This window comes from Mustela nigripes, chromosome 5 (genome assembly GCF_022355385.1).
Source record: "Mustela nigripes isolate SB6536 chromosome 5, MUSNIG.SB6536, whole genome shotgun sequence".
Taxonomy (NCBI): domain Eukaryota; kingdom Metazoa; phylum Chordata; class Mammalia; order Carnivora; family Mustelidae; genus Mustela; species Mustela nigripes.
In genome coordinates, this window is record NC_081561.1 from 36,724,889 (window position 1) to 36,749,465 (window position 24,577).

The 24,577-nt window shown below is 39.4% G+C and overlaps 1 protein-coding gene across 1 annotated transcript in view; it reads right to left on the bottom strand.

Annotated features, from left to right (window-relative positions):
* The window catches only part of RIMS1 (regulating synaptic membrane exocytosis 1), a 492,355-nt gene extending 469,829 nt beyond the window's left edge, over positions 1 to 22,526 (bottom strand). The window contains exon 1 of the mRNA XM_059401539.1: positions 22,067 to 22,526. Coding sequence (XP_059257522.1) covers positions 22,067 to 22,230 — 164 coding nt within the window. The 5' untranslated portion in view covers positions 22,231 to 22,526. The remainder of the gene's footprint in view (positions 1 to 22,066) is intronic.
* Between the last annotated feature and the right edge of the window lie 2,051 nt (positions 22,527 to 24,577).

A 24,577-nucleotide genomic window follows, 5' to 3' on the forward strand; every position in this document is an offset into this window, starting at 1 on the left:
TACATCATCAGAAATGTACATGAAGTATCCCTGAGAGCAATCCTGGATCACAAAGTGTTTGTATCTTGGTAAGACCAAGAAAACGAGCAGGAAATAAGTTCAAGTCATAAAACATACACAATAATTCAGAACACCAATAACGGGCATTTAGCTGAATTTTGCCAAGATGGCCTTAATAAATATAAATCTTTCGCTTCACGGTCTTAAAACCGGTTTAAAAAAAAAAAACCACTCTAAGTACATAAAACAATTATAAGCACTGATAACTGCAAATTATCAATACAGAATATAAGACTTCATGTCCAGTTAAATTCTAATAGTGCAAATGGTTCATTGGAACCCTATGATAACCTCTTTGATAAGCATCACGTGGCATGGTGTGTATTCATGGACAGGACATTGTGTACTGATGGGCCACAAGTAACTGACTGTGCCACACCCTGTTGTCAGCCCAGACACCTCACAGCCAGCATACAGACTAAAATATGGCCAGTCCAAAAATGCACAATATTTCACTGCATTCCAAAGTTTCCACAGTCAGACAAATACACTGAAACCTTTGTTTTACTTTTCTCTCCATCCCTTTAAAATTATGTATTTTTGAAACATGAAATGTTTGTATTTCCCATTAATCCTTGAACTGTCAGCTTATCTGATAGTCTACCAAATGGGCAGTTATTTTTAATTTTCTCCTGATCGAGGAAAGAGCATGTACAGAGAAATGCCTCTCTCTCTGATTTTCACAGCCTCCCACCATAGCCTTATTACTAAAAAGTTATTTCCCATCTGTAAATTAACTCTCCTTGGCTCCAATTTACATCTCTAAGCAGAGTCTGAGACAGTCCTGCTGAAATCCTTTGACCATCCAACATATAGAAAATCATCAGTGTTTGAAAGAGATAGGTTGACTCCTTATCTAGGCTGCACTTGTGTTCTATGAAAGGAAGGCAGAAAGCATAACATCTACAATATGTGGAGTGCCACGAATTACATTTCAGAATCCAAATTGCACTTAATAAAAGGTTGAGTCTATACTATTTTTTTTCTGATCCAAACAGTATAAATTTTATTATCAGCATTACCAATAATTACAAACCACTTCAGATAAATTAAAAACTAGCTCTGACATGAGCATAAAAAACAGAGCTTCCTGAAAGTTTAATAAGCTCTGCAGCAACTTACAGAATCACATAATTGTTGTTAATTTTAGTGTACCTCTGTATTTCCTGATGCAAGCCAGAGCCAAAACATTATTTTAATTAAGCAATTAATTAATTTAAATGAATGAAACATTCTTGAAAACTCAGAGACCCTAGAGGGTCAGATTACAGAAAGTAGAATCAAGACCAGAATCCACGAATTCCTAAGCGATGAAGGATTAGGATGTCAGTTTGCCATTCAAATTTCACCAACTCAGAGTCAACTCTGTGCGTGTCAAAATGCACAACATGAAAAGGAGGCCCCTGAATTCACTCAGTGGTTGTATCCGTCACTTAATGTGAGTAAAAGATGATTTCAGAAACATTTCCAAAGAATGGGAATTATAAAATAAACTGCCCAGACAGTAGGATTGAAATACTGGTACGTGGGGAAATCAAGGAAGTTGAGATTAAATGACTTTTTAACTTTCTCACTTTACACTCTAATCATCTCTTACAGGTTTAAATACACACTCTTTGCAAACAAACATTTTACTCATTGACTTTGGCTCTGGGTCTTAATTTTCTAAACAAAAATATATGGTGGTAGGAGAAACACTGTAAAAAAGTTAATTACCAAATGAAAAGGTTCATTTAGGCTTGAACAAAACATATTGTAACATCATGCTGAAGGGAAAATAATAGGGGGTGCTCAAACTTCACCAATGACTGTGCAGCCAACACAGCATCCTCTTCCTTTCGAAATGTGCTGTTCTGCCTCATCCACAGTTTTGTTTTGTCTACAAGTAAATTAAATACCCTATATGCAGCCTCCAAGTAGTTAGAAATGCTGATTTCACCCTGAAGGGCTGACTCTCTGACAAGGAGAGGTCAAAGAAAAGAAGCTCATGGAAGTAGTGCCTCCCTCCTAGCCCCACAGCTCCTCTCCTCCAGAAGGTCTCCCTTCCAGCAGCCCTGAGGGGATGGCACAGAGTTGGATTTACCCAGCAGGGGAGAGCCCAAGGGCCAAACAAGAAAAATCACTCCTCCCCAGAAATGACTGGCATAATAGAGGAATGAATGCTTCATCTCTCTTCTGGGAAAATTCCCCACTGAGGCTCTCATATTTCTGTCTCCTGTAATGAGGAGGAGTAGAGAGCAAAGGGAAGGAAGAAGATAAAGTGCCTAAATTTCTGCCCAAATGACCCATTATTTCTTCCCTAAAGAAATAAAAACAGAAACTAAAAGCCAGAGTGCCCTCTTTGGAGGTGGAGGGGAAAGAACACCAGTCCCACTAGAACCAAGAGACCAGAGGGTAAATGGAATTATAGTTTCCTACCTTTCATATTACCAAGCCCTCTTACCAACCATGTGGTATGAAAGATTTAGTAATGCCTGCTATGACAAAGGCAAATACATCAGCCTCTTAATTTCAAACTTGAAGGGAAAAAAAAAGCCTAAGAACGAATTCTCAGAATTATACCGTCCCTTATAAATCATTGCCAACTTACATATAAAGAAAGCTCTGGAAGGAACTTTATCTTTTAGAAAATTTGCATTAAATGCTATGGAATATATATCCAAATTACCAGAGTTAGACCAAGAAAACACAGGCCATATTACATACACTTGCTTTTCTCATGAGTTTAAAGCAGACATTTTGGTATATATAGCATTATGGAGCTACACAAGCTGTGAGCTAGAACTTGGTAGTGCTGGTTAGAAGTTTTTATTATACTATTATATTTTTAGTATTTTCATTATATCTTAATCTCAGCAAAGGTGCAGAGCTTTGATGTATATGTCCTTTTAAAATACTGGGAAATATCACCATCACCCCTAACTTTGTACGAAAACATTGGCATTATGTCAACTATTCACCAGTATAAGTCCACACCAACCTTACATTTAAAGAATATTTTTGAAGGTTATTTTTACGTTGTATTCAGCATTTATTATGAGTATTTACTCAAGAATGCCACTGATTCAATGTGATAACCTATTAATTTTTTAAGTAAAGCATTCCTGTACAAAGAGTGTGCCACACACTCAAGACACAGCAATCCTTTCCACTGAATACAAACCATACAAATTATGTATGTAAATCTGTATGCATTCATCTGAGATTATAAACTTAACAGGTGAATCAAAATGCTTCCTCAGGAAAACAACAAATGTGAAGAATTCAATTTGCAGACATAATCCAATGTAAGTCTATTCCAAAGTGCTGCTAAAATAAGGCATATTACCTTCGTTTGACATTAAAAAAAAAAAAAAAGCACCCACCTTCTTCTGTGTGTTCCTAAAGCTCAGGTAACTGCATTGTGCTAAAATCACTACAATGAATAGGAGTATTCTGGCTTTGTACAATGGCAGAACCAAAGTTCTAATTGTGATTCAAAATTCCTTTATATAGTATCAACACAGCAAGTACTGTACTTTTGAGCTGGAACAGTGCTCATACAGCATAGCTGTACCTGTCTTTACATTCAAAGAGATGTGAATACTGGGTGTATAGTACTATCTAAATTCATACTATTATAACAGTTATTATCGCCAACAGTTGCTAATGCTGCCCATGTATGAAGAGATATGCCAAGTATTTTATATGACCATTGTTATCTCGTTTACTTCTCTCACCCACCCGTGCTTCAGGGATGAGACAACTGTGGGATAAATGACTTAAGATCACATACTACTGGTAAAGCCCTGGAATCAAACCCAGGCCTCCTTGATTCTCAAATCCAGGTACTCATTCCCCTGCAATCCACAAGAATTACTACTACTGGAGCTACCTGGGACATATAAAGTATAAACTTGAGGAGGACAGGAACCCTGCACCTACAGCCTAAATCAGGACCGGCAACATAGGAAGTGCTCAAAAGTATTGGTTAAATGGATGAATAAACCACCATAACTATAAAAGAAGGGTATTGGCATAGATGAGTAGTTTTCAGGTGTTTCCTTTTGCTGCAGAACTCTTTTTATTTTTTTTTCAGTAAGATCCCCAAATCACAAAATATTAAACAGATAAAGGCAATGAGATGGAAACGAAGCAGCAATACACAGCATAGATGCTTAGACCCTACCCAACAATGTTTCTTCCTTGTCCAGTCAACGTTACTCCCCAACACTGTGGGATAGTCCCACCAGACACTGTGGAAACCACTGATTTGGATACTAAAGACCTTTTTGACTCAAATTTCATGAGTCTAAACATTGATTCTATCTCCAACAGACTAATTACTTCTACAGCAAAGAAACTAAACTAGTTCCTTATTGGAAATAAGTAGTTTAATAAAAATTTACTTTTAAATTATTCTAATTTTCTCACCAAATACCCCATGTGCTCATCTACATTTTTCTTCGTCTCTTACAGTTGCCTGGCCCTGGCCAATGGCCCATGAGCTGTAGTAAAGCATGTTAATTCTACCTCCTCCATCCCTCTTATCTGGATGTGGTCACATGTCCAAGATCACTAATTCCACATGGAAGAAGGCCACCCAATCCACATGGAACTGTGCAAATAAGAAATAAAATTTATTATGTTAAGATTTGAAAGTTGTTTATATTAATTTTTTGATGAATATATATTTTAAATTTAATGGAGATATGTAGACTGAGCACTGAATAGGACTAAAATGTACTGCCCTATTTTCCTATATAACAAGGAGCCCTCAGACTTTAATTCCTATGGAAGGCACACACCTCAAGAGATGAGGTAAAGACTGTTTGAGAACAAATACCTAGATGGGAAGAGGGGATTTTCCAAAAACCATATGCCATAGTTGCCCCAAAACTTGTATCATTGAATTAAAATCCCATCATTGCATATTTCCACACTGTCTAAATTTCCAGGTAGATTGTCTTCTTTACAAAAAAATTGGTGGGAAGAAAGAGAACCAAAAGTTTCCTGAAAGCATACCTTTCCAATAAATGTAGAAAAAAACAAATAAATCAGTTCTCAAGTGAAGTCACTGCCCTCCACAAATCTTAGTCATTGCCTCGAAGGCATTTGCAAATATTTCATAGGTATATTTACAATGTAGGATTTGGTGATATTGCCAATCCCCCAAACAGACTTACAATCTGGATGCTACTAAAAACTGATTTAAATACTCAATTTTGTTTATAAATCTTAGGTTTATCCTCATCCTATTAATTGACTTCATATTTAACCTGTGACTTCCTTTAATTTTTAGGCAGTTAAAGAATATTTAATTTCCCCAAATTTCTTATTTTGAATTTCAGCTAAAATTGGGCAGATGCCTTGCCAAGCTGTCCAGATGTACCTTTCAAGATGGCGAGACTCATTCCTCTACATGTTGAGGATGCTTCAGCTATTAACCCTCCCTTCATATCTGAAGAGAGCCACCTCTCCCAAAGCCAGGCCCCATCCCCTTGACAGCATGAATTCGGTGACTCGCCAATGTAAGAATATTATAACCAGGGGCGCCTGGGTGGCTCAGTGGGTTAAGGCCTCTGCCCTCGGCTCGGGTCATGATCCCAGGGTCCTGGGATCGAGCCCCACATCGGGCTCTCTGCTCAGTGGGGAGCCTGCTTTCTCCTCTCTCTCTCTCTGCCTTTCTCTCTGCCTACTTATGATCTCTGTCTGTCAAATAAATAATAAAATCTTGAAAAAAAAAAAGAATATTATAACCAGTTTCACAGCTCCCAAGGGTCTGAGACCTTCCCACTGCAGCCCAACTTCTCCCAGCCTCTCTGCTTCCCTTCCCATATAGATATTAATCCGGAAAGCCCTCCTTAATAAACTTCCTACACAATAATCTTCATCTCAGCATCTGCTTCTGGAGAACTTAACCTACAAGAAATCTAAATTACTCTCCAACCACAGGGATGGGAGGATGGGAACAAAACAAAAACAAAAACCTAGAGTGGTCAGGTCTTTTCCTATCACATTGTGTTTCCTAGACTGTCTCTCGTGGTAAAGGATCTGAAGCAAATCATGTCATTCTGGATTCTGTATCCCCAAATGCTTTCAAGTTAAAATAAACTGGGACATCCTGGGAGACAGGGAAGAAACACGAAGTGAAAAGATGTATACGGAAAAGAGGAAGTATAATTAACTTTGATAGTAGTGCACTCCTTAATGGAGATTTCATGTGTTTTTATATGTACTCATACATCCACACACACGTACGTGTTTGTTATTCAATTGAAAAATCAAAAATATATTCTCTCTCTGAACATGAAAACCTAAATACAGATTTGAGAATGTCTTTGTAATTTGTAGGAAAAAAAAAAAGAACAAATACAAAATCCTAATCAGGGCTCTCTTTTGGTTGGAAGAAATAGAAACCTACTCAAATTAGCTCAGATCAAGGTTACACAGCAATCAAAAAGCAAACAAGTAAACAAAAACCCCAGAGGCCAAAAGGCCTCTCTTACCTGCATGCCTTTGTTAGTATCACCTTCTCTGTTGACCCATCTTGCACATGGCCCAACATGGCTTCTTCTGTAGACTAGCCATTGTCTGTTTTTCTGGTAAACCCACACTCCTGCTTTCCACCCCTGCTATTTCAGACTTTTTCCTCATCCTCAAATCTCCAGTTACCACTACTCTCAGAAGATGACTCAACTCCCACTTCACAGGAAACAGAAAGTATCCGACATTAAGTCCCTTATCTTTCGAGTTACAAACTTATACCTTTTCTCTTTTATTCAAGCCATCTTGTTCACTGCATTCCTTCATCAACTGTTAAACATTCTTAAATTTACTCTATTTAAATTCCATTTAAAAGAGGCCCACATTGGACCTAACTCTCATTTCCTTCCAGGTATCCCCTCTTTTCTCCCTTCCCAAATATCCCAAAAGACTTTCCTGTGTTAAGTATATAGATTGATTCATGTCTCTCTCACTCTAATCACTACATTCTAGTTCTGGCTCTACCACTTTTCTGAAGTCACCAATGATCTCCTTGTTGAAGCGAACAACTGAATCCTATAGCTATTTATCAGTCCTCATTGTATTTGATGTCTCAGAATTTCCTTTTCATTAATTCAGATAAAATTTACATACCATGATAGGCATAGATCTTAAGTGTACAGCTTGATCAATTTCAACTAAGCATGCATATATGTAATACACAGCCCTACAAAATACAGAACATTTCTGTCCCTCCAGAAAATTGCTCATTTCCCTTTCATATCAACTCCTCAGCCCTGCTACCATAAAAGAGAACACAAATCTGGTTTCTAACATCATGGATTAACTTTGCCTATTCTAGAGATTCATGTAAATAGAATCATACGGTCTGCACTATCTCTATCCGGCTTTTTTAAAATTCAGCATGTTGTTTTTGAGATTTACCTTTGTTGTTCATGTAACAGCAATTCACTCTTGTTTATTGCCAGGCAATATTTCACTGGATGAATATACCACAGTTCTAAAATTCATTCTTCTGCTGATGGACACCTGAGCTATTTTTAGTTTAGGGCTATTATGTAGAAGGCTGCGATAAACATTCTCTCATAAACTTTCTCTTATTGTGAATACATGTTTTCACTTTTCTTCTATAAATATCTATGAGTTGAACTACTGAGTTATAATGAAGAGGCATGTTTAGCTTTTTAAAAAAGAACTACCAAACAATCTTCTCAAGTGACTGTACTATACTATGCTTCCACAAGTGATGCCTAAGAATTCTAGTTCCTCATTACCTTCACCAACATTGGATATTGCAGTCTTTGTTTTGGTCATCCTAGTAAGGTGCCTTTTCTTCCTTGAAATGCTCTGTTCCCTTTTGTTTGCTGTATCAAGAGTCTCCTGGGTCTTATCCTCCCTTTCTTTGTTTTAGGGTCTTTTCCAGGTCATTGTCCCCTTTCAACTTTCAAAAGTGAGGTTTCTTTAAGACTCATATTTAGGCTTTCTCTTTTTTTGAATCTAATCATTCATTCCCACCTGTAACTTCATGGCTAGATGACTGATAAATTTATATTTCCAACCCATCCTGTCTTCTGAGTTCTTAATCTATAGCCTACAAAAGCTGAATGACCAAGACTAAACATAGGATCTCCATTCCATCCCTCCAAATGCTCGCAAAATGTGGTTGCACAAGTCAGAAGTCCACTTGTATTCAATCCACTAAAAGAAAGTAACTATGGCTTTTGCTTCCCAAAACTCTCTCAAATCTTAACACTTTGCCATCACCATCGAAGTCCTTGCTTCTAACATCTCTCACCATGACTTCTGCAATAGCTTCCCAGCTGGTTTATACAAAGACATGCCCTGGGTCTTCAACCCATCAGTTCTTGATACTATAGCCAGAATATTTTAAAATACTAATAGGATTCGTCATATCTCTCTTCAAAATATTTGGGTTCCTTGGATAAAGATAACAGTACCATGATCTGGAGGACTGACTCCAAAGTGTGAAGCTTCTATTTATCTCTCCAAGAGCCTCTCAAACCATGCCTCTTCTGGCTTTCTCTTGGCTTTCTCCTCTTCCACAACTGGCTTTCTTCTAATTCTTCAGGTGTACCATTCTGCCTTCTACCCGAGACCCTGTGTTCCCCCTGCCTGCTAGGTATTTTACTCCTTATTTGTCTAACTCCCACTCATGCTCAGATTAGCTCAGTCCTCGCTGTCACTTCCATGGAGAGCCATTCCTGGCCAGCCTGATATTAATCGAAATTCCTGGTTTACACCATTTTACCAAAATACATCAAATATATACCAAAATATATCATATATTGTCCTGGGTTACATTTATCATAGACCTTAATTTTACATTTATTTTAAAATTTCACTTATATAAAATGTACCTTCTCCTACAAAGGGTAGGGGATAGATGGTTCTATTAATTTTAGTACAATGCCTGGCATATCACAATTGCTCAATCCATTTCTGTTCTAAGAAAAAAATAAATAGATATTATTCATTTTCTTGAACCTCTGATTTCTTTCTTGCTTTCCATTTGAAAGAGAATCTCATTAGTTCTTGGCCAATGAATCATTTGGACTTGGATCAAGTGTCCATTTTTAGTTCAACCAGTCATGGCCAGGGTGGGATCATACTGATACTGAGCTGCTTCTTCCAAAATGCCCAACAGAGCAAAATTTATAGTTACAAAAAATAATACAAGGCATGTCTAGATTGCACAAATTATGTAAGTGAGAGAGAATGAACTTCTTTCAAAAGATTTTGTAGAAAGAATGTTTTTTAAGTTTTCAAGTTTGTGGGTATGAGAGTTTATATGTACAGGTATATGGATGAGCTGAGAGTGTTTGTGGATGCATATGTGAGTTGACATTTCCTTCCCATTCCTCTAATTCTTTCTTTGGGTCACTGACTAACAGTTTAGCTGAAGACAAACTTCCAAATGAGGGGGAACCAAAAAAACTCTTTTCACATCAAGCAAAAACCAACTGGCTTTTCTAAATGAAAAACAAACAAACAAACAAACAAAAATATGATTTCAATATATACATAATTCAAAAGTATAGTGGGAAAAGCTATTTGGAACCATAAATAAATTACTGCATATTGAAAACATTGTATCTTTCAGAGAAGTGTTAAAAATTAAAAATAAAGTTAGCACAATGAAGAAGTATTGATAGCTTAAACATAAGCCCAACAAATATCATAGCAAAGGAGATCTTTAAATAAAATATTTCTTAGTCCCTGGCAATGATCCACTTTGAAAAAAACTCAATATGACAAAATTCGAAATCAACAAAGTAATTAAGTGTTCCCATGGAGCTTGCTTTTTCTCTTTCTTTCTTCCTTTCTTTTTCTTTCTTAAATTCTCTCTCTCTCTCTCTCTCTCTCAGTTCCCTTAAAATGTCCTATAACAGCATATACTCTTACTGAGCAGGCAAATCAAAACAAAATTAGAAAAAAAATAATTTTTTTGATTTGATGGTAGTTAAAATAAAATTATGTGGAGAGAGTATGACAGTAGAAAACACACTGGGTCAGAAGATACAAGACACAAAGTCCTATAACTAACCCTCTCACTAATTAATAATGAAAACGTGAAAGAATCGCTGGGCTTTAGTTTTCTCTTCTTAAAAGTGGAGTTGGAATATATCTTCAGCAGCTAAAATGTTTCATCTTGATTGCCAACTATCATCAGTTGATGGCCTGGAGTACTACACTCGGAAATGTTGAGACATCTAACATTTATCATTGATGCTTTTTTAGGTTCAGGAAGTCATTTGTACACCGAGTATTTGCCACCCCTGGACTGGATGTTAAGCTCTCATCCATATCTCAACTCAATCCCATTATATTGTGTCAAAGACCAGTGTTTTTCTGCCATGGGGCATGCAGACTGAGCAATCCAGTTCAACAAGCACTTACTAACGTTCAACCACGTACCAGCCATAGCATTAAGCAATGGAAATGCCAATATGATTAGAAGAAGATACCAGCATTCAAGGAGTTTAAGTCTAGAATATGACTTAAACTTAAACAAGGGGAATTCTTAATTAAAAATATAATCCAGTACAATACTTTGCTTATGATCTAATTCTAAATACCAAATCAGAGAACATATACTGCGGTTTAAACTGTTACTGAAGTTAGTGATGTTTTAAATCAGAGGAGATATTTCCATTAAACATGCCTGTTTAGAGAATTACGTTTTAAAATGTATTATTTACATCCTCCCACACTGACATGCAAACACTTTAAAAATGCTGTCCTTCAAAAAGCCATTCATGATAAATTAAGAGTACAACAGATCATCTCAAAACTAGATTTCAATTTCACCTTGTAATATCCAACTTCCAGTACATTCTTCTCTAAGTTCTGGCCAACTGTGGTTTTCTCAACAGCCAAAAACATTCAGCCCATTTTTTGCTTTCAGAATTTGCTGATAGAGTACCCATGGTTAGCATAACCTTCCCACTCCATCCACCTACTCATACCCTATTAATCCATCCAGCAGCCTTAGGTGACTCTTCTACTCCACATCCTCTGGATTTATTCATTCATACACACAGTTTAAAAAATTCAGGCACCTAGTACATGCCAGACACTGGCAAATAGAATGTCCTGCTCTCGGGAACATATGCCGTACTGAGCTGGGACTGTGGCGTGAAAATGTTTTAAAAAAGATGGGCACAGAGGAAAAAATACAAAAATTAATCTGGGAAGATACACTGTATGAGATGTTCCTTGAACTCATATCAAAGGCTATGTAAAAATTAGGTAGACTGAGAAGGAAATTCCTAACAGAGAGAGAAACACAAGTGGAGTCACCAAGTTGTGAAGCTGTGGTGATTACTTGGAGATCCTGTTCAGTAAGGCTATGGCAGGAAGGTGGGCCTGGCCAGTGAAAGGAGACAGCAGGCATGTACAGATTATGAAATTTGATCTTTACGCTGAAAGCACAGGGGTTTTACGTATATGTTTTTATTTTTTATTTTATTTTATTTTTCAAAGATTTTATTTATTTATCAGAGAGAGAGAGGGGAGAGAGCGAGCACAGGCAGACAGAATGGCAGGCAGAGGCAGAGGGAGAAGCAGGCTCCCTGTGGAGCAAGGAGCCTAATGTGGGACTCGATCCCAGGACGCTGGGATCATGACCTGAGCCGAAGACAGCTGCTTAACCAACTGAGCCACCCAGGCGTCCCACGTATATGTTTTTAAATGAATGTTAAAACTATTCCTCTGCCACCAGTGTGAAGAGGAGATGGGAGGGGGTTTCTGATCAGTGGCAGGAAAATGGAATTAGGAGGTTATTGCAGGCAACCCGGTGAGTGGTGATGAGAGTCTACATTAAAGTCACAGCAACACAACTGGAAAATAAAGGAGAATTCAAAGGACTCTAAGAAGACTGAATTGGGAAGATCTGACAATGGATTGAATAAGGAGTTGCTCTGGAGATGCCATCCAGAAAGGCAAGGGTTTATTTAAATTAAAAAAAAAAAAAAAAAAGACAGTGTTTAGGCAGAAGGTCAAGACATCACTCTGGATCATAACTGGTTTGAAGTTCCCATGGACATTCAGGTAGAGATCTTTGGCAGGTAGGTTAGGTGCATGCATTCAGAATTTGGTAGAAAATTCTAAGGCAGAAAGATATACTTGGAAATCATCAAAGTATAAGTATGACTGAAGTCATGAACGTATTTGAAATTGATCAGAAACTGCATATAAAATGGTAGTAGAAGGTTGAGAGTAGGACCCATGGGAAGAGCAACATTGTATTATCAGTGGAAGATTGATTAGGGACACATCGGAAAGGAAAAGACAAATCAGAAGGAAATGGAGTTACAGAAAGAAGGGCAAGAGAGAGCCTGAAGAAGTCCTCCAGCTCCTATTATAACCACCACTCATTTTGGACTATATTGTATGGCTTATTTAGCATTTTCCCAAAGAACACATTGTATTTTTTTAACATTTGTACTACTTCACCAGGTAAATTATCTGCTGCTTAGCTTGGGATTGTAAATTCTGTTTTTTTCTTTTTCTGCATGTGGACCTTTAAGAACTTTAAACTATGTTGCGTTTATGGAAGACAGGGACAGCCACCTGATTGAGAGATAGATAGATAGATAGCCACCTGACAGATTATCAGTCATAGATCTACTCAATAATAACATTATAGCCTAGGCCTTCGGAGTTCCAAACACCAGGCAGTCCCATTCAGTGCATGGTGTCTGGAACAAAACTCAGACAATAGTTAATTTTTCAGACTAGTATTAAGTTTTTACTCCAGGTTGCTATAGATTAGGTCATTAGATTTGGCCTAAGGTATGGAGACATCTTTATATTGAAATATCCAGCCTATTTCATAAGAAGACTTTTTTGGGGGCGCCTGGGTGGCTCAGTGGGTTAAGCCGCTGCCTTCAGCTCAGGTCATGATCTCAGGGTCCTGGGATCGAGTCCCGCATCAGGCTCTCTGCTCAGCAGGGAGCCTGCTTCCTTCTCTCTCTCTCTCTGCCTGCCTCTCAGTGTACTTGTAATTTCTCTCTGTCAAATAAATAAATAAAATCTTTAAAAAAAAAAAAAAGAAGACTTTTTTGTATTTTAATTTTTCCAAATTATGTTTTTATGACAATTGTCATGATGGTCAAAGTAAAATCTTTTTACAATTTTTACTCTTACCAAAATTTTAATATCCCAAATATATAAGCCAGCTCATTTCAATTTCCCTTTATTTCAGATACTAAGACATCAAGTTTTCCTCCTGAAAAAAGGGGTTGGGAAAGAAGACTTAAGCTCCAATATATTACAAGACAGGATAGCTAAGAAAGACAAATCTGCTAAGCTGTATGAAATATAAAAGGAAAAGCTATTTGGCTACTTTTGTTTTCATCTCTTTCTGCTAATACACTATGTAATCTTTCTGACCTGGATAGAACTTTGAAATGTGAATATATATATACTATCCTATAATAAAGAAATCTGATAAATTGATTTAAACATTCCCTAGATATTTCATATATCATCTGCCCAATGTTTCTAAAGTGTAAAACCCCATAAATTGAAAACAAAACAGCTAGCCACTCAAACGAAGAGCCTCTCATTGCATTTGTTAAGAGCTACATTTAAACATCAAGAATGATAATGTGGCACATGATGCTTGTGCACTGATGACTTACAACTTTAAAATAACCTGGTATTCTTGAGAATATCAGTAATCTCCTAGAATACTGCTCAAAAATCAATCATATTTGAGCACAGGAATGCAACTGGGTAGCTAATCAAACAGACTATACAAAGTGTAAGAAATAGAGCCAGAAAGCCCCATCAATAACTCCTACTATACTAGCTCCCATTTGTGAATATAGGTGAGTCTATTAAAAGAAGGTAAACTGGGCAAGAGAAATTCATACACAGTGCAGATACTTTCATTGGTTTTCAATTCATTTATCTTCCCTATGTAAATATAATGGCATCTTGCAAGCAATAATTACCTGTATAATGATAGGGAACACACACAAAAAAGACTAAATACTATATAAATCACTAGCAAGGTATTACCTGTTATATTACATAAAGATAACTATTTGGCTCATTATAGTTCTTTAGTTCTTAGCTAATATCTAATTAAGCACATTAATTACTTTCAATTTGTATGAAATTACTTTCTATAACATTACCTTATTTAACATGTAAAATTGAGAAGAATTATTAAAATGTTGCATTCTAAAATCTACTTAAATGTCTTCTCTAAATAGCAGGCTGCTCCTTTGCAAGGCCCAAAGGATAACATTCATAAAGAAAGTCCTGCCTGCAGTTGCAATTCATAGCCAGTGTTATATGAAAAATGTTTTGAAATTTTAATTCTTTTTTGCCATAAAAGGTAGCATTCCACTGAGACTCCATAAAAGATAACACCTCCTTCTCAGCAAAAGCTCTTCTGTTTACCAATGATTTTCAAAATAAAATGTCTATAACCTGCTTGTATTATTTGTATAAGATACATTCTATGACTGTTAATTACTTGATTTTCCTAAATTTTAAATGAATAATGGATCAGAGAAGCAAAACTTATAAAGAAGAAGAAATTGTCATTTATTGTCCATGTTGAAACACAGAATTGAGAAAAAGAGGTGCTTTCCATAATCATAGAGGAGATGTAGGCATAAATAGATACTGTCCTGAGCAAACCAACATGTATAGTCACTTTCTTTTTAAACAATTCTATTTTTCTCTTTAAACATTCACATGTACAGGAAGTTTTCACAAGATAGCAATGGAGGTAGAAAATCTAAAGTCAGTATACTATACTCCCCTCTTGCCATTCACAGAAAACTCACCTAGATCAAAGTGGATACGAACTTGATGAAAGAGTATGTATGAGAATATGCACACAGAAAACCCAAAGCATCCAGTAGAGAATCTTAAAAAAATCTGAAAAATGTATAATCTATTACATTACCCAACAATAAACTGACATGATAGAGAAACTACTACTTGACAAGTTTACGGCTCCTTATTCAGCCAATTCTGAAAAATGAATAATTTATAAAATCCAGTGGCACTAAAATCATAGGTCTTTTTCTAGTAAAAGATGAAGAAATTACCCTAAACTAATTTCTCTTCCCATTTTTGAATTAGAGTTGCCTTTTAGCTATTTCAGACTTGATCACTTTGCCCACATTGCTTTTTGTACGAAAGACATTTATGAGCTATTTAATGAGAAAAAGAACGTAAAAAAAGGTAAATACCACCTCAGACCAAGCCCTGGACTTATTTTACCTAGCACCTCCTTACCAAATTCTCCAGCTGGTAGCTGCAGCCCTCGCCACACTACTGTTGGCATGACACAATGAGTGGACCGTTCTCTAAGAACTCATCTCCACAGGGCCCCTAGTCGCTGCAGTAACCACAGGAAAAGATAATCTTGAGATTCTTCTGTAGTCTTTTGTACAGCAATTTCAAGTTTAAAGGTGTTTCCACTACCCACTGCCTCCTAAGTTAGCAGGGCAGGCATTATCAATTCTATTTGACACACAAAGAAACTGAGACTCGGATGGGTTACACCTATACACCTATAGAAAGTGGTAGTGTTAAGAACAGCATTTAGTCCACTGCTCTACCCAACTATTTGATGTTCACCTTCCCTTCTGACCATGGCAGTTACAAAATTGTAGTTAACACACCAACATCAAGCTCTCAACAAAGGACTCTCTTTATTCTACCTCAATAGCCCAATGCCTGAAATCAAAATAAAATAAAATGGCCAATGCCCATTTTCAAAGCTTGAAAAAATGGTCTTATTATTGAATTGACTATTGTACACTTTGTTCAAAATAGCTTACCTAACAAATAAAACTGAGAACAATCGTGAGGAGAAGAAATAACCTCATGGTGGAGTAGAATGGTGAAAAGATGCTAAGGTATTAACACTATGAGCAAAAGATCCAACAGATCAGAAAAGCCCCTGGTGCAGAGGGTTAAGGAAGAAGCTGTGGCCAGATCTAGAGATTAAAGAGAGATAGACTTGGAAAAGGGCTGAAAATGCCATTGGCCAGAAGAAATTCTTCTCTTCCCCCTTTTAGGTTACTTTTCTGGACGCCAGAATCAAATGTCATAAGCAAAGGTAGGTATCGAGCTAGTGCTGGGAATTTCACTAATACTAGAACACAAACAGAATACTGACAGGAAGACCTTCTTATCAAGAGTGAGTTCAGGACAAGTGAAATATGTATCCAGCAAATGCCTGACACATGGAAAAGCACGCAATCAATGTTAGCCCTCCACCAAAGAGAAAAGAGAAACAGACCATAATACCACAGCTTGACACACTTTTATTATTATTATTATTGGCCCAATGTACTTTTAAAAAGATTTACAAGAGGACTACCAACTTGGGAGTCAAGGTACATAGGTTCTGGGTTCTATAACTCAAGTTGTCATGTGCCCTAGGAAAATTTGCCTCAACTTGCAGGACCAGCTCTGAAATATCCAACCCATATCATAGAATAAAATGTAAAAAGTGTTTAAAAGGTGTTTAAAAAATTAAAAAAATATAAAATTGTCCATAAAGGTATATGAAATGCAATAACAATGGACTTTATAATCCATGATACATCAGTCCCATCCACCTGTATGTTCCAGGTGCGGGATAATATTTCAGGACTTCTGATTTGATATCTTTCCAGGAAGCTTACTGCACAGGTTTAAGATAAATCGTTCTCCTCATTTAACAAGTTGAGCAAATAACACTCCCAAGATGTTGTGTTTCTATTCAAGTCAGCAGTAGCACATATAGCCCACACTGGTTTCCATATTCTATTTCAAATTTGGTAATATACTTATTTAAATGATGGTGCCCCCTCACATCTGGTTAAGAAAGAACACATACAAGTTAAAAGAAAGTCAAGACATGTTAGCAAAAATGTGAACTAATGGTTATGTCTCTTTCCCTCCCTTCTCTTTGACAGCTCCTCATGTCTTTCCTTTTTTAAAGCTTCCCTATTCTATATTTTCTCTGAAATATTTGGGAATTCAGTCCGGGGCACATTCACTTACTAAGTTTTGCTGAAAGAAGAAAACTTCAATAGAGTTCAGGATTAACCTTCTCTAAATGTAACCCTATCCATAAATGGAGTCAAAGAAGCTAGAGTTCAAGTAAAATGGTGAGTTTTATCCTTCTTCTCTATTTAACACAACATCTCAAAAATGGTACACCACCAGCTCGTGTTTTAGCAGCGGTCCCTCATTACTATTTGCATTCTTTCTTTTCCTTCTTACCCTTCCTTGTCTCCGCGACAAGAGAGAATATTTTCAGGCGTAAGAGATGAAAATCTTTGCAAATCCCAATGAAAACATGATACTAAAATCCATGGGGACACCCTCTGCACTCCTCCCCAGCTTCCCTGTCTGCTTTTCCTTCTTTTCCCACTTGCTAATTGTGGCCTTTCATACTGAGTCTTATGGATACATATGAGGTCATAATAGCATAATTGGTTAGAGGGAGAAAAAGGAGAAAGAAAAGCTGAAATTACAAAAGTTCTACTTCTATTTCCTTCTCTGTTCATGAAGGAAGTAGATCCTATGGATGTGTGATAAGCTTCCTGTTAAGAAGAGAGTGAGAGTATGTTGGCTAACTGAACATAATAAGGAAAAAAAAAATAATTTAAAAGAAAAGAGAGGGAGAAGTCTAAAGTCAACATTTTCTAAAAATTAATTTCACACCATGAATTGCAGAATTTGTAAGTAAAACAGAACCTCACAGAATCCCCATTTAATTGTCTTGCCCACATTTACACAATAAGTGCCAGACTTAGAACTAGAACCCCAAAATGCTTGGATCCAAAGTTAATGGCCTCTCCACTATACAATGACGCTTTCTATTTTCTTCAAATTGGAGACAATTCGCTTCTCCTCACTCCATAGGAAAACTCTATTAAGAGTGTGAGTGAAGCTCCAGGCCCTCCTATAATCAGCACCTGATCTACTAAGTCAACCTAATCTTTTGCCAAACCACTTCTCTAAAACTGAGGAAAGGGCACAAACTAATTTAAGGAAAAGGTAGATGAAATGCAAGCTTTTTCTTGGTGGAAAGACAGTGTAGTGTGTGAGAAAATATTCAGACTTAGAATAAAAGGTCTGGGCTTGAATCCTGGTTGGGCCATGTAATGTGAGTCAGCTTAGGGTATTACTGGAATTCTCTGAGTTTAGAATGAAGATTTGAGGATTATGTGACCTGCTTTACCTTCTGCACAGGCTGCTGTGAGAATCCAAATATGCATGTGTTAAAACTTGAGCATAGTTCAACCCTTTGGCATGTGATTCAACAACCACTTAGAATAATGGCCAGAATAAGGTAAATGCTCAATAAATGTTACTAGTTTTATTAATTATTTCAATAAGGTTCTCAATTCCCATCCTCAAATCCCTTTAACTCTCTACTTCTATTTTTTTATCTTCCCTTACTATTCTGTGGCTCCTTTCTCTATGAAGCTTTTATAAAAAAAAAAAAAAAAAAAAAAAAAAGGAATAAGATTTTAGATCTAATAAGATCTTCTCTGATTTAGGTCCCAGATAATGCAGTTTTCAACTCATGTAATGTATTGGCTCACAGTGTCTGGTGACAGTTACTTGAAAGAGTATTCATTGAGGAAGCTGGGTTTCAAAAAGCCTTCAGAAAACACACACGCAGGCATGCACTCACCAGAAACCTACTAAGATTAAGAAAAGACCTCTGATTTGCAGATAATTAAATCAGTCATTAAGAATTATTTAAAGGGGTTCAACTATTTCAAGTTAAATGGCAATGGTATTTAAAATTGGTGCACTTTGCCAACGAAATGAATTATTTTTATGACTAAGCACTTAGAATTTTGAGTAAAATTTTTCTGAAATCTTGAGGTAAAAATGAGCTTGATTATTCTTTTCCATTTACGCATATCTAAAGATGAATTATCAAGGCCAAATTCAAGTAGTAATTTATAATCACGGCTGATGAAACTATACAAATATATTTTAATGTATATTTTTTAATCTTTCCCATATTCACACATCAGTTTTCTGTCCTCTATAAATGCCTTGCACATTTGTACACACTGTGAAGAGAGAGACAGCGTGCACAGTAGGTAGCTCAAGGTGATGGTTCTGCAGTGATGACAAAAGTGAACTTTAAGTCTAACTGCTATGACCAGAACTTTCGCTTTGTGGGGCCTGTTGTGAAGGTAATTTCTCAGATATGTGATATGATGGACCAATCATTACCATAAAAACTTATCTCTGATTTAACAAACACTTCAAAGCCTCGTGAAAAGTATCATGTTTTCCACTATTTTTATGCAAAGCTGAGAAAAGACCACCACTTATGACTATGTCGTTAAGTTCCCACATGTATGTGTCATCTGAATAGCCTCTACAATGACCAGTTTTTAAGACATAAAGTGCCCTCTGGAAAAAAAAAAAAAAAAGTACAGCACTGTTCGACTAAGTGCAGACGGTATGACACGCTTACACAGCAGCAAACCGGGATTCCAAAACACTCACCAATCTGCCACTGCACAAAAGGCCAAGACATTAACAGACGAAGCTGATTGATAAAGTTAATGCAGAGGTCTGGGATGATACAGTGCTGTTGTATAACAGTGTCACATACTGCGATATTTTGTGAATCCTTGCAATAAAGGAACAATATTTGCAAGCTGGGGCAAAGCAGTCACAGGAACAGCAGTGGGAAAGATGTCTCAGACATGAGCAGTTGGACGGTGTTCTTCATTTTTATTTGTCCACAGGAGCCCATACAATCTTGTGCTATCCTTAGGCAGTTAACAGATTTGGAATTCTGTCCTAAAACTCACCCTCTCCCACTTAAATTCTCTCGCTCTCCAGGAGCCTGAAACAGCCAACAGAGAGGCGCGATGGCCACTACTTGCACTGTGCCTTTCCCTTCCTAGTCGGACCCTATCAGCAGCCCATGGGTTCCGCTGGCTGCTGGAGGGGCCTCCATCCACCTGCTGTCTGCAGTGAACACTGAAAGGAACAGGCGCAACCTGTAAATCCCGACCAGCAAAAAGGGTGTCCAGGACAGTTGGCAGGGACTGCAACCAGTGAGGACAGACGGACTGACAACCAGACAGACAAACAGCAGCACCATCAGACACAATCCATTACTTCCAGTCTCAGAAGAGGGGAAGCCTGCAGCACCAGGGATGTTGAGTATTGCACTAGGGACAGGCAGCAGATTAACGAGGGTTCTGCCTCCCTCAAGCCACCAGGCTTAAAGTATTTGTTTTTTGGATGAGAAGGAGCAGGGAATCCAGAAACCTGCTGCTCTTTATAGAACAAGGCCAGCTCTGGCCTTGCAAGTTAATGGACCTTTTCTGAGTCTACAATGAAAGGGCAAGAGGAATGACTGTATTTCTACCCTTGTGCTGGGACCCAGCATCCACAGCAGTTGCCCGATATCCCCCTCTTCCATCTGGGTGGCAGCTACACGGGTGGGGACCTATCAGTCTGTGAATGCAGCCTCCCTCCTTTCCTCTCCTTCCAGGCACTGCTGCACTGAGAGGAAGCAGAAGAAAGCTTCAGTGGCAGCATCTTCTCTAGAGGAGGCAATCCTTCAGGGTTTGGGGGAGGCCCTGATGGGTGTGTTCCATGCGTGGGTGTCACCCATGTTCCCTTCCTGCCCTTCTTGGCTCTCAGCTAACTCCAGATGCAACAGGTTCCCTTTGGCACTTAATGCCAATCCTCTGCCCCCAGATACACCTTCTGGGCTAAACAGGAGACACCAAGGAATTAGTTCCAACCAGGGTCTCCAAATTCCTTTACCCTCAAGTTGAAAACTTTCCTGAATACAAGAAGACCTCCCAAGGGAAAGCAGGGTCCAAGTCCCCTTCAGCTCCACTCTGTGGGTGATGCTAAGGAGTAAGGAAAACCCAGTCTGGATGCCAGTACCTTGTAAGCAGTTTTTTCTGAGAATATGATAAGCAGCAGCACAGGCAGTGTCACACACCCCTGCACCACCAGCAAGGAGCCCCATCCCCTCCTCAGACACAGGAAAATGGGGCTCTAGACAGAGAGCCTTTGAAGGGTTGAGGGGCTTTAAGAGGGGATGTGTGCAAATATGTGATCCCCTATTGTACTGCTTCCACCAGGAACTGAGCAGGCCACAGAGGTCTCTTGGAAGGAAACCAGTAAAGAGGAACCTCTATTTTATTCAGGCTGGAGTCCCCATCAGCTTATCCCCTTATTAAAAACTTTGCATCGCCAATGGCATTGTATATGGGTAAAAGAATGTGTCTTCACACAGGAATTCTGTGTAGAAGACTGTGACTAAAAGCTTAAAGAGAAGCTGGGTAGGCAGGTTACCAAAGATGGCAACTGCCCAAAAAAAAAAAAAAAAAAAAAAAAAAAAAAAAAAAAACTAAAACGGGAGAAGAAAAAATAAAAAAAAGACCAAAACCAAAAAAAAAAAAAAAAAAAAAAAAAAAAAAAAGACCCAACCTTGATCTGGAGATGAATGAGTACCAAAATGAACACTACCATAAGCATTTTTCTTACATAAATACTGGCACCCTTCACTGGGGTAACCCCAACCTCCTAAACAACTCCAAGAAGAGAAGAGGAGCTGTTCTCAGCACCTCTCCATCCCACCTCCCGGTTCTCCCACTCACCCCCTCCCCTCAACCTCTTCCCAGCCCAGGGCCCTTCCACCTGGGTGGCACCCGCTCTCCTCAGCTTCTGCATACCCCACCCTCAGGGTGGTCCCCGTCCACCCAATCTTCCTCTGCAACCCAGCCTCAAGCCATCCTCCCCTGGCTCCTGGGCTCCCGCTCGGTGGCATCCCCTCCTTCCTGCTGTCCCCCTAATCTCCCTCCGCCTCAGCCCAGCGCCCCTGGCCCCAAGGCGGGAGCCTCCGCCCCCACCCCCAGCACCCTCGCCCGCCCCTCCCCCACACTCAGCCGAGAGGATTGGGTGAGTGAGTGGTGAATGGACCGATGGAGGCACGGAGGCACGGATGGCGCGGCTGGGGGTGGCTTACTTGAGCATGGCTTCTTCTTTTTCCTCCTCTTCCTTCTGCCGGTCCATCACTGCCATGATAATGTTCCTCTCTTCCTCGGTCAGGTGGCTCAGGTCGGGCAGCTCTTGCATGGGGGGAGGCACCGTGGGTGGGCGAGGACCGCGGGGCCCCACGGCCGAGGACATTTTCGTGGCCTGCCCGCCCCCTCTTCTGGCTCCCTGGCTCTCACCTTTCGGATTCACGCCCAGCAGCTGCGCCCCTGCTTCCCCTCACAGAGGAGCCCTCCTGGCGGCGGCGGGAGGAGGAGGAGCAGCGGCGGCGGCAGCAGCAGAGCCGGGGAGAGAGAGAACCCAGTCTTTCATGGTTGTTTGCATCCACCCAGTCCCGGATGCTCCCTTTGTTTTGGTCGCCCTAGCGAGGCTCGGGGCCGCCCGGCCGCCTCCCGCAGCCCAGCCTCGGCCGGCGGGGGCGGGCAGGCGGAGGCGCGGCGGGCGCGGCGAGGGGGCGAGGGCTCGCGCCAGGCTCGGCCGATCCGGGCGTCGCGCGCTGGGCGCGCGGGGCGGGGGCGGGGCTGGGGCCGGGGCCGGGGCCGCCGCCGCTGGAGCCGCCGCCGCCGCCGCCGCCGAGGCTGCTCGCAGGCTCGGCTGCCTCCAGTTTGGGGCTGCAGGAGGGAGAGGGAGAGTTTTGGGTGTCAGTTAGGCGGAGTCTCGGAGGCTTCGCTCCCGGGTGATGCTGCTGCTCTCGCAGACATAGCTGCCAGCCACTCAGTCCCGGAGCCGCTCCGCCCACGGGCACCCACCCGCCCACTCCCCAGGTCCGAGCCACGCGTGCCCCAGCCTCTCCCCCCACGCTCGCCAACGTGCACGCCACATCGCTCTATCCCCAGATAGCCCTCACCCGTGAGTCATCCTCCCTTTCCTGGTCTCTCGTCTGTGTCATCCTCCCAGCCCTGTTTTTCCTTGGATTGCATTAATCATCATCATCCTCGCTACCATCTTCATCGTGGAGCGTTAATATTATTTGAGCACCCACGATGTTCTGAACAGCAGGATGGAACACCCTCTGGACGCATTTTTTTTCCCCTGCTACGATATATTTCACATTTACTAGTCAAGTGTTCATAGCAACAATAATGTGATTTTTTTTTTTAAGATAATTTTGATAAACACACACACCTCTCCAACAACCTGGATTTTCTGGGTCCATTATATGCAGTGTCTTTCTTGACCCATCCCCAATAGGACAGTTCTGCAATTTATCCTAATCCCACGCCTCTTAAGATTTAAAATGCCCCACAGCCCAGCAACTATTTAATTTGTCATTTGGGGCTCTGGGTAGCCCCATCGCATCGCATAACCGCACTTCTCTGGTACTTGCAAATGGATTATCTACTTGAATTCCTCTAAGGATGCTCACTATCATCACGTACTCACTTCTTAGCCCTGTAGGTACTTCTCAAGAAACACGGATCCCAGATAAGAAAAACACCCAACACATATCGTATTGTGTAGGAAGCTTTTGCTCAATGCCTGGCACAATGATAGGCATGAAGGATGAGTTTCTCTTGCTGATAAACAGACAATCCCTTCAAAACAGGTATTGTTACGGGCTTTGAAACCTGAAGACTGAATATTGTTAATATAATTATAAAGGAATCAATATAGAGAAGAGTTCAAACTGAACAACAGTTTCCTCATGAATATCTCTCTTAGAAATGGTGATGAGAGAATTGATATGTTTCTCCTGGAGAATTTTTTCTTTAGTTCCAGAAAGGATCTAGCACTAATGTATTTTTTCCTCCAAGCCTAACTTTGTTAATGAAGAAAAAGATGGTGATGTTTATGAATCCTAAAAATCCAAAATTTTCAAGTTTAAGGGTTTATGTTTGACTACTTGATCTGCCATGAATGCATCTGTTTGCTTCTACATCGACACACCTATTTGAATACTCTCAGTAATGGAAGGCTCCCTACTTCTTAATTCTATTCCGATGTCTAAATCTCTCTTCTACCTGAAAAGCTTTCAACTATTGGAGATAGCTATCATGTCATATTTAAATTTTTTTCAGAGTAAACTTTGCTGGTTTATCCAGCTAGTAATCATGTAGCATAATATCAAAATCTGATCATTCTGATTATCTTTCTTTGGATACACTCATGTTTTTAACCTAGCTTTCCTGAATAGCAGTATCAAGCATACACACAAAGAACCAAGAACAGTATCTGGTACTTAGTAAGTGCTTTATAATCATTATTTTTATTTGCACAACTTAATATTGGCCTACCTTGTAGGTAACCATATCAGTTATGATGATGTCACTGAAATAAACAAAATCTACTAAAATTTCCAGGTTATTTTCACAAGTGCTGATGCCTAGCCAGATTTCCTTTTCCTCTAATTAAGGAATTAATGAAAACATTCTAATCATCTTTTCATCATTGTAAAAAAAAAAATGTACTCATTTTCCTCAGGCTAACATATATTCAAGGGAAAAATGAGTTTGATTTCTGGCTCTACTAGTATTTTATGATT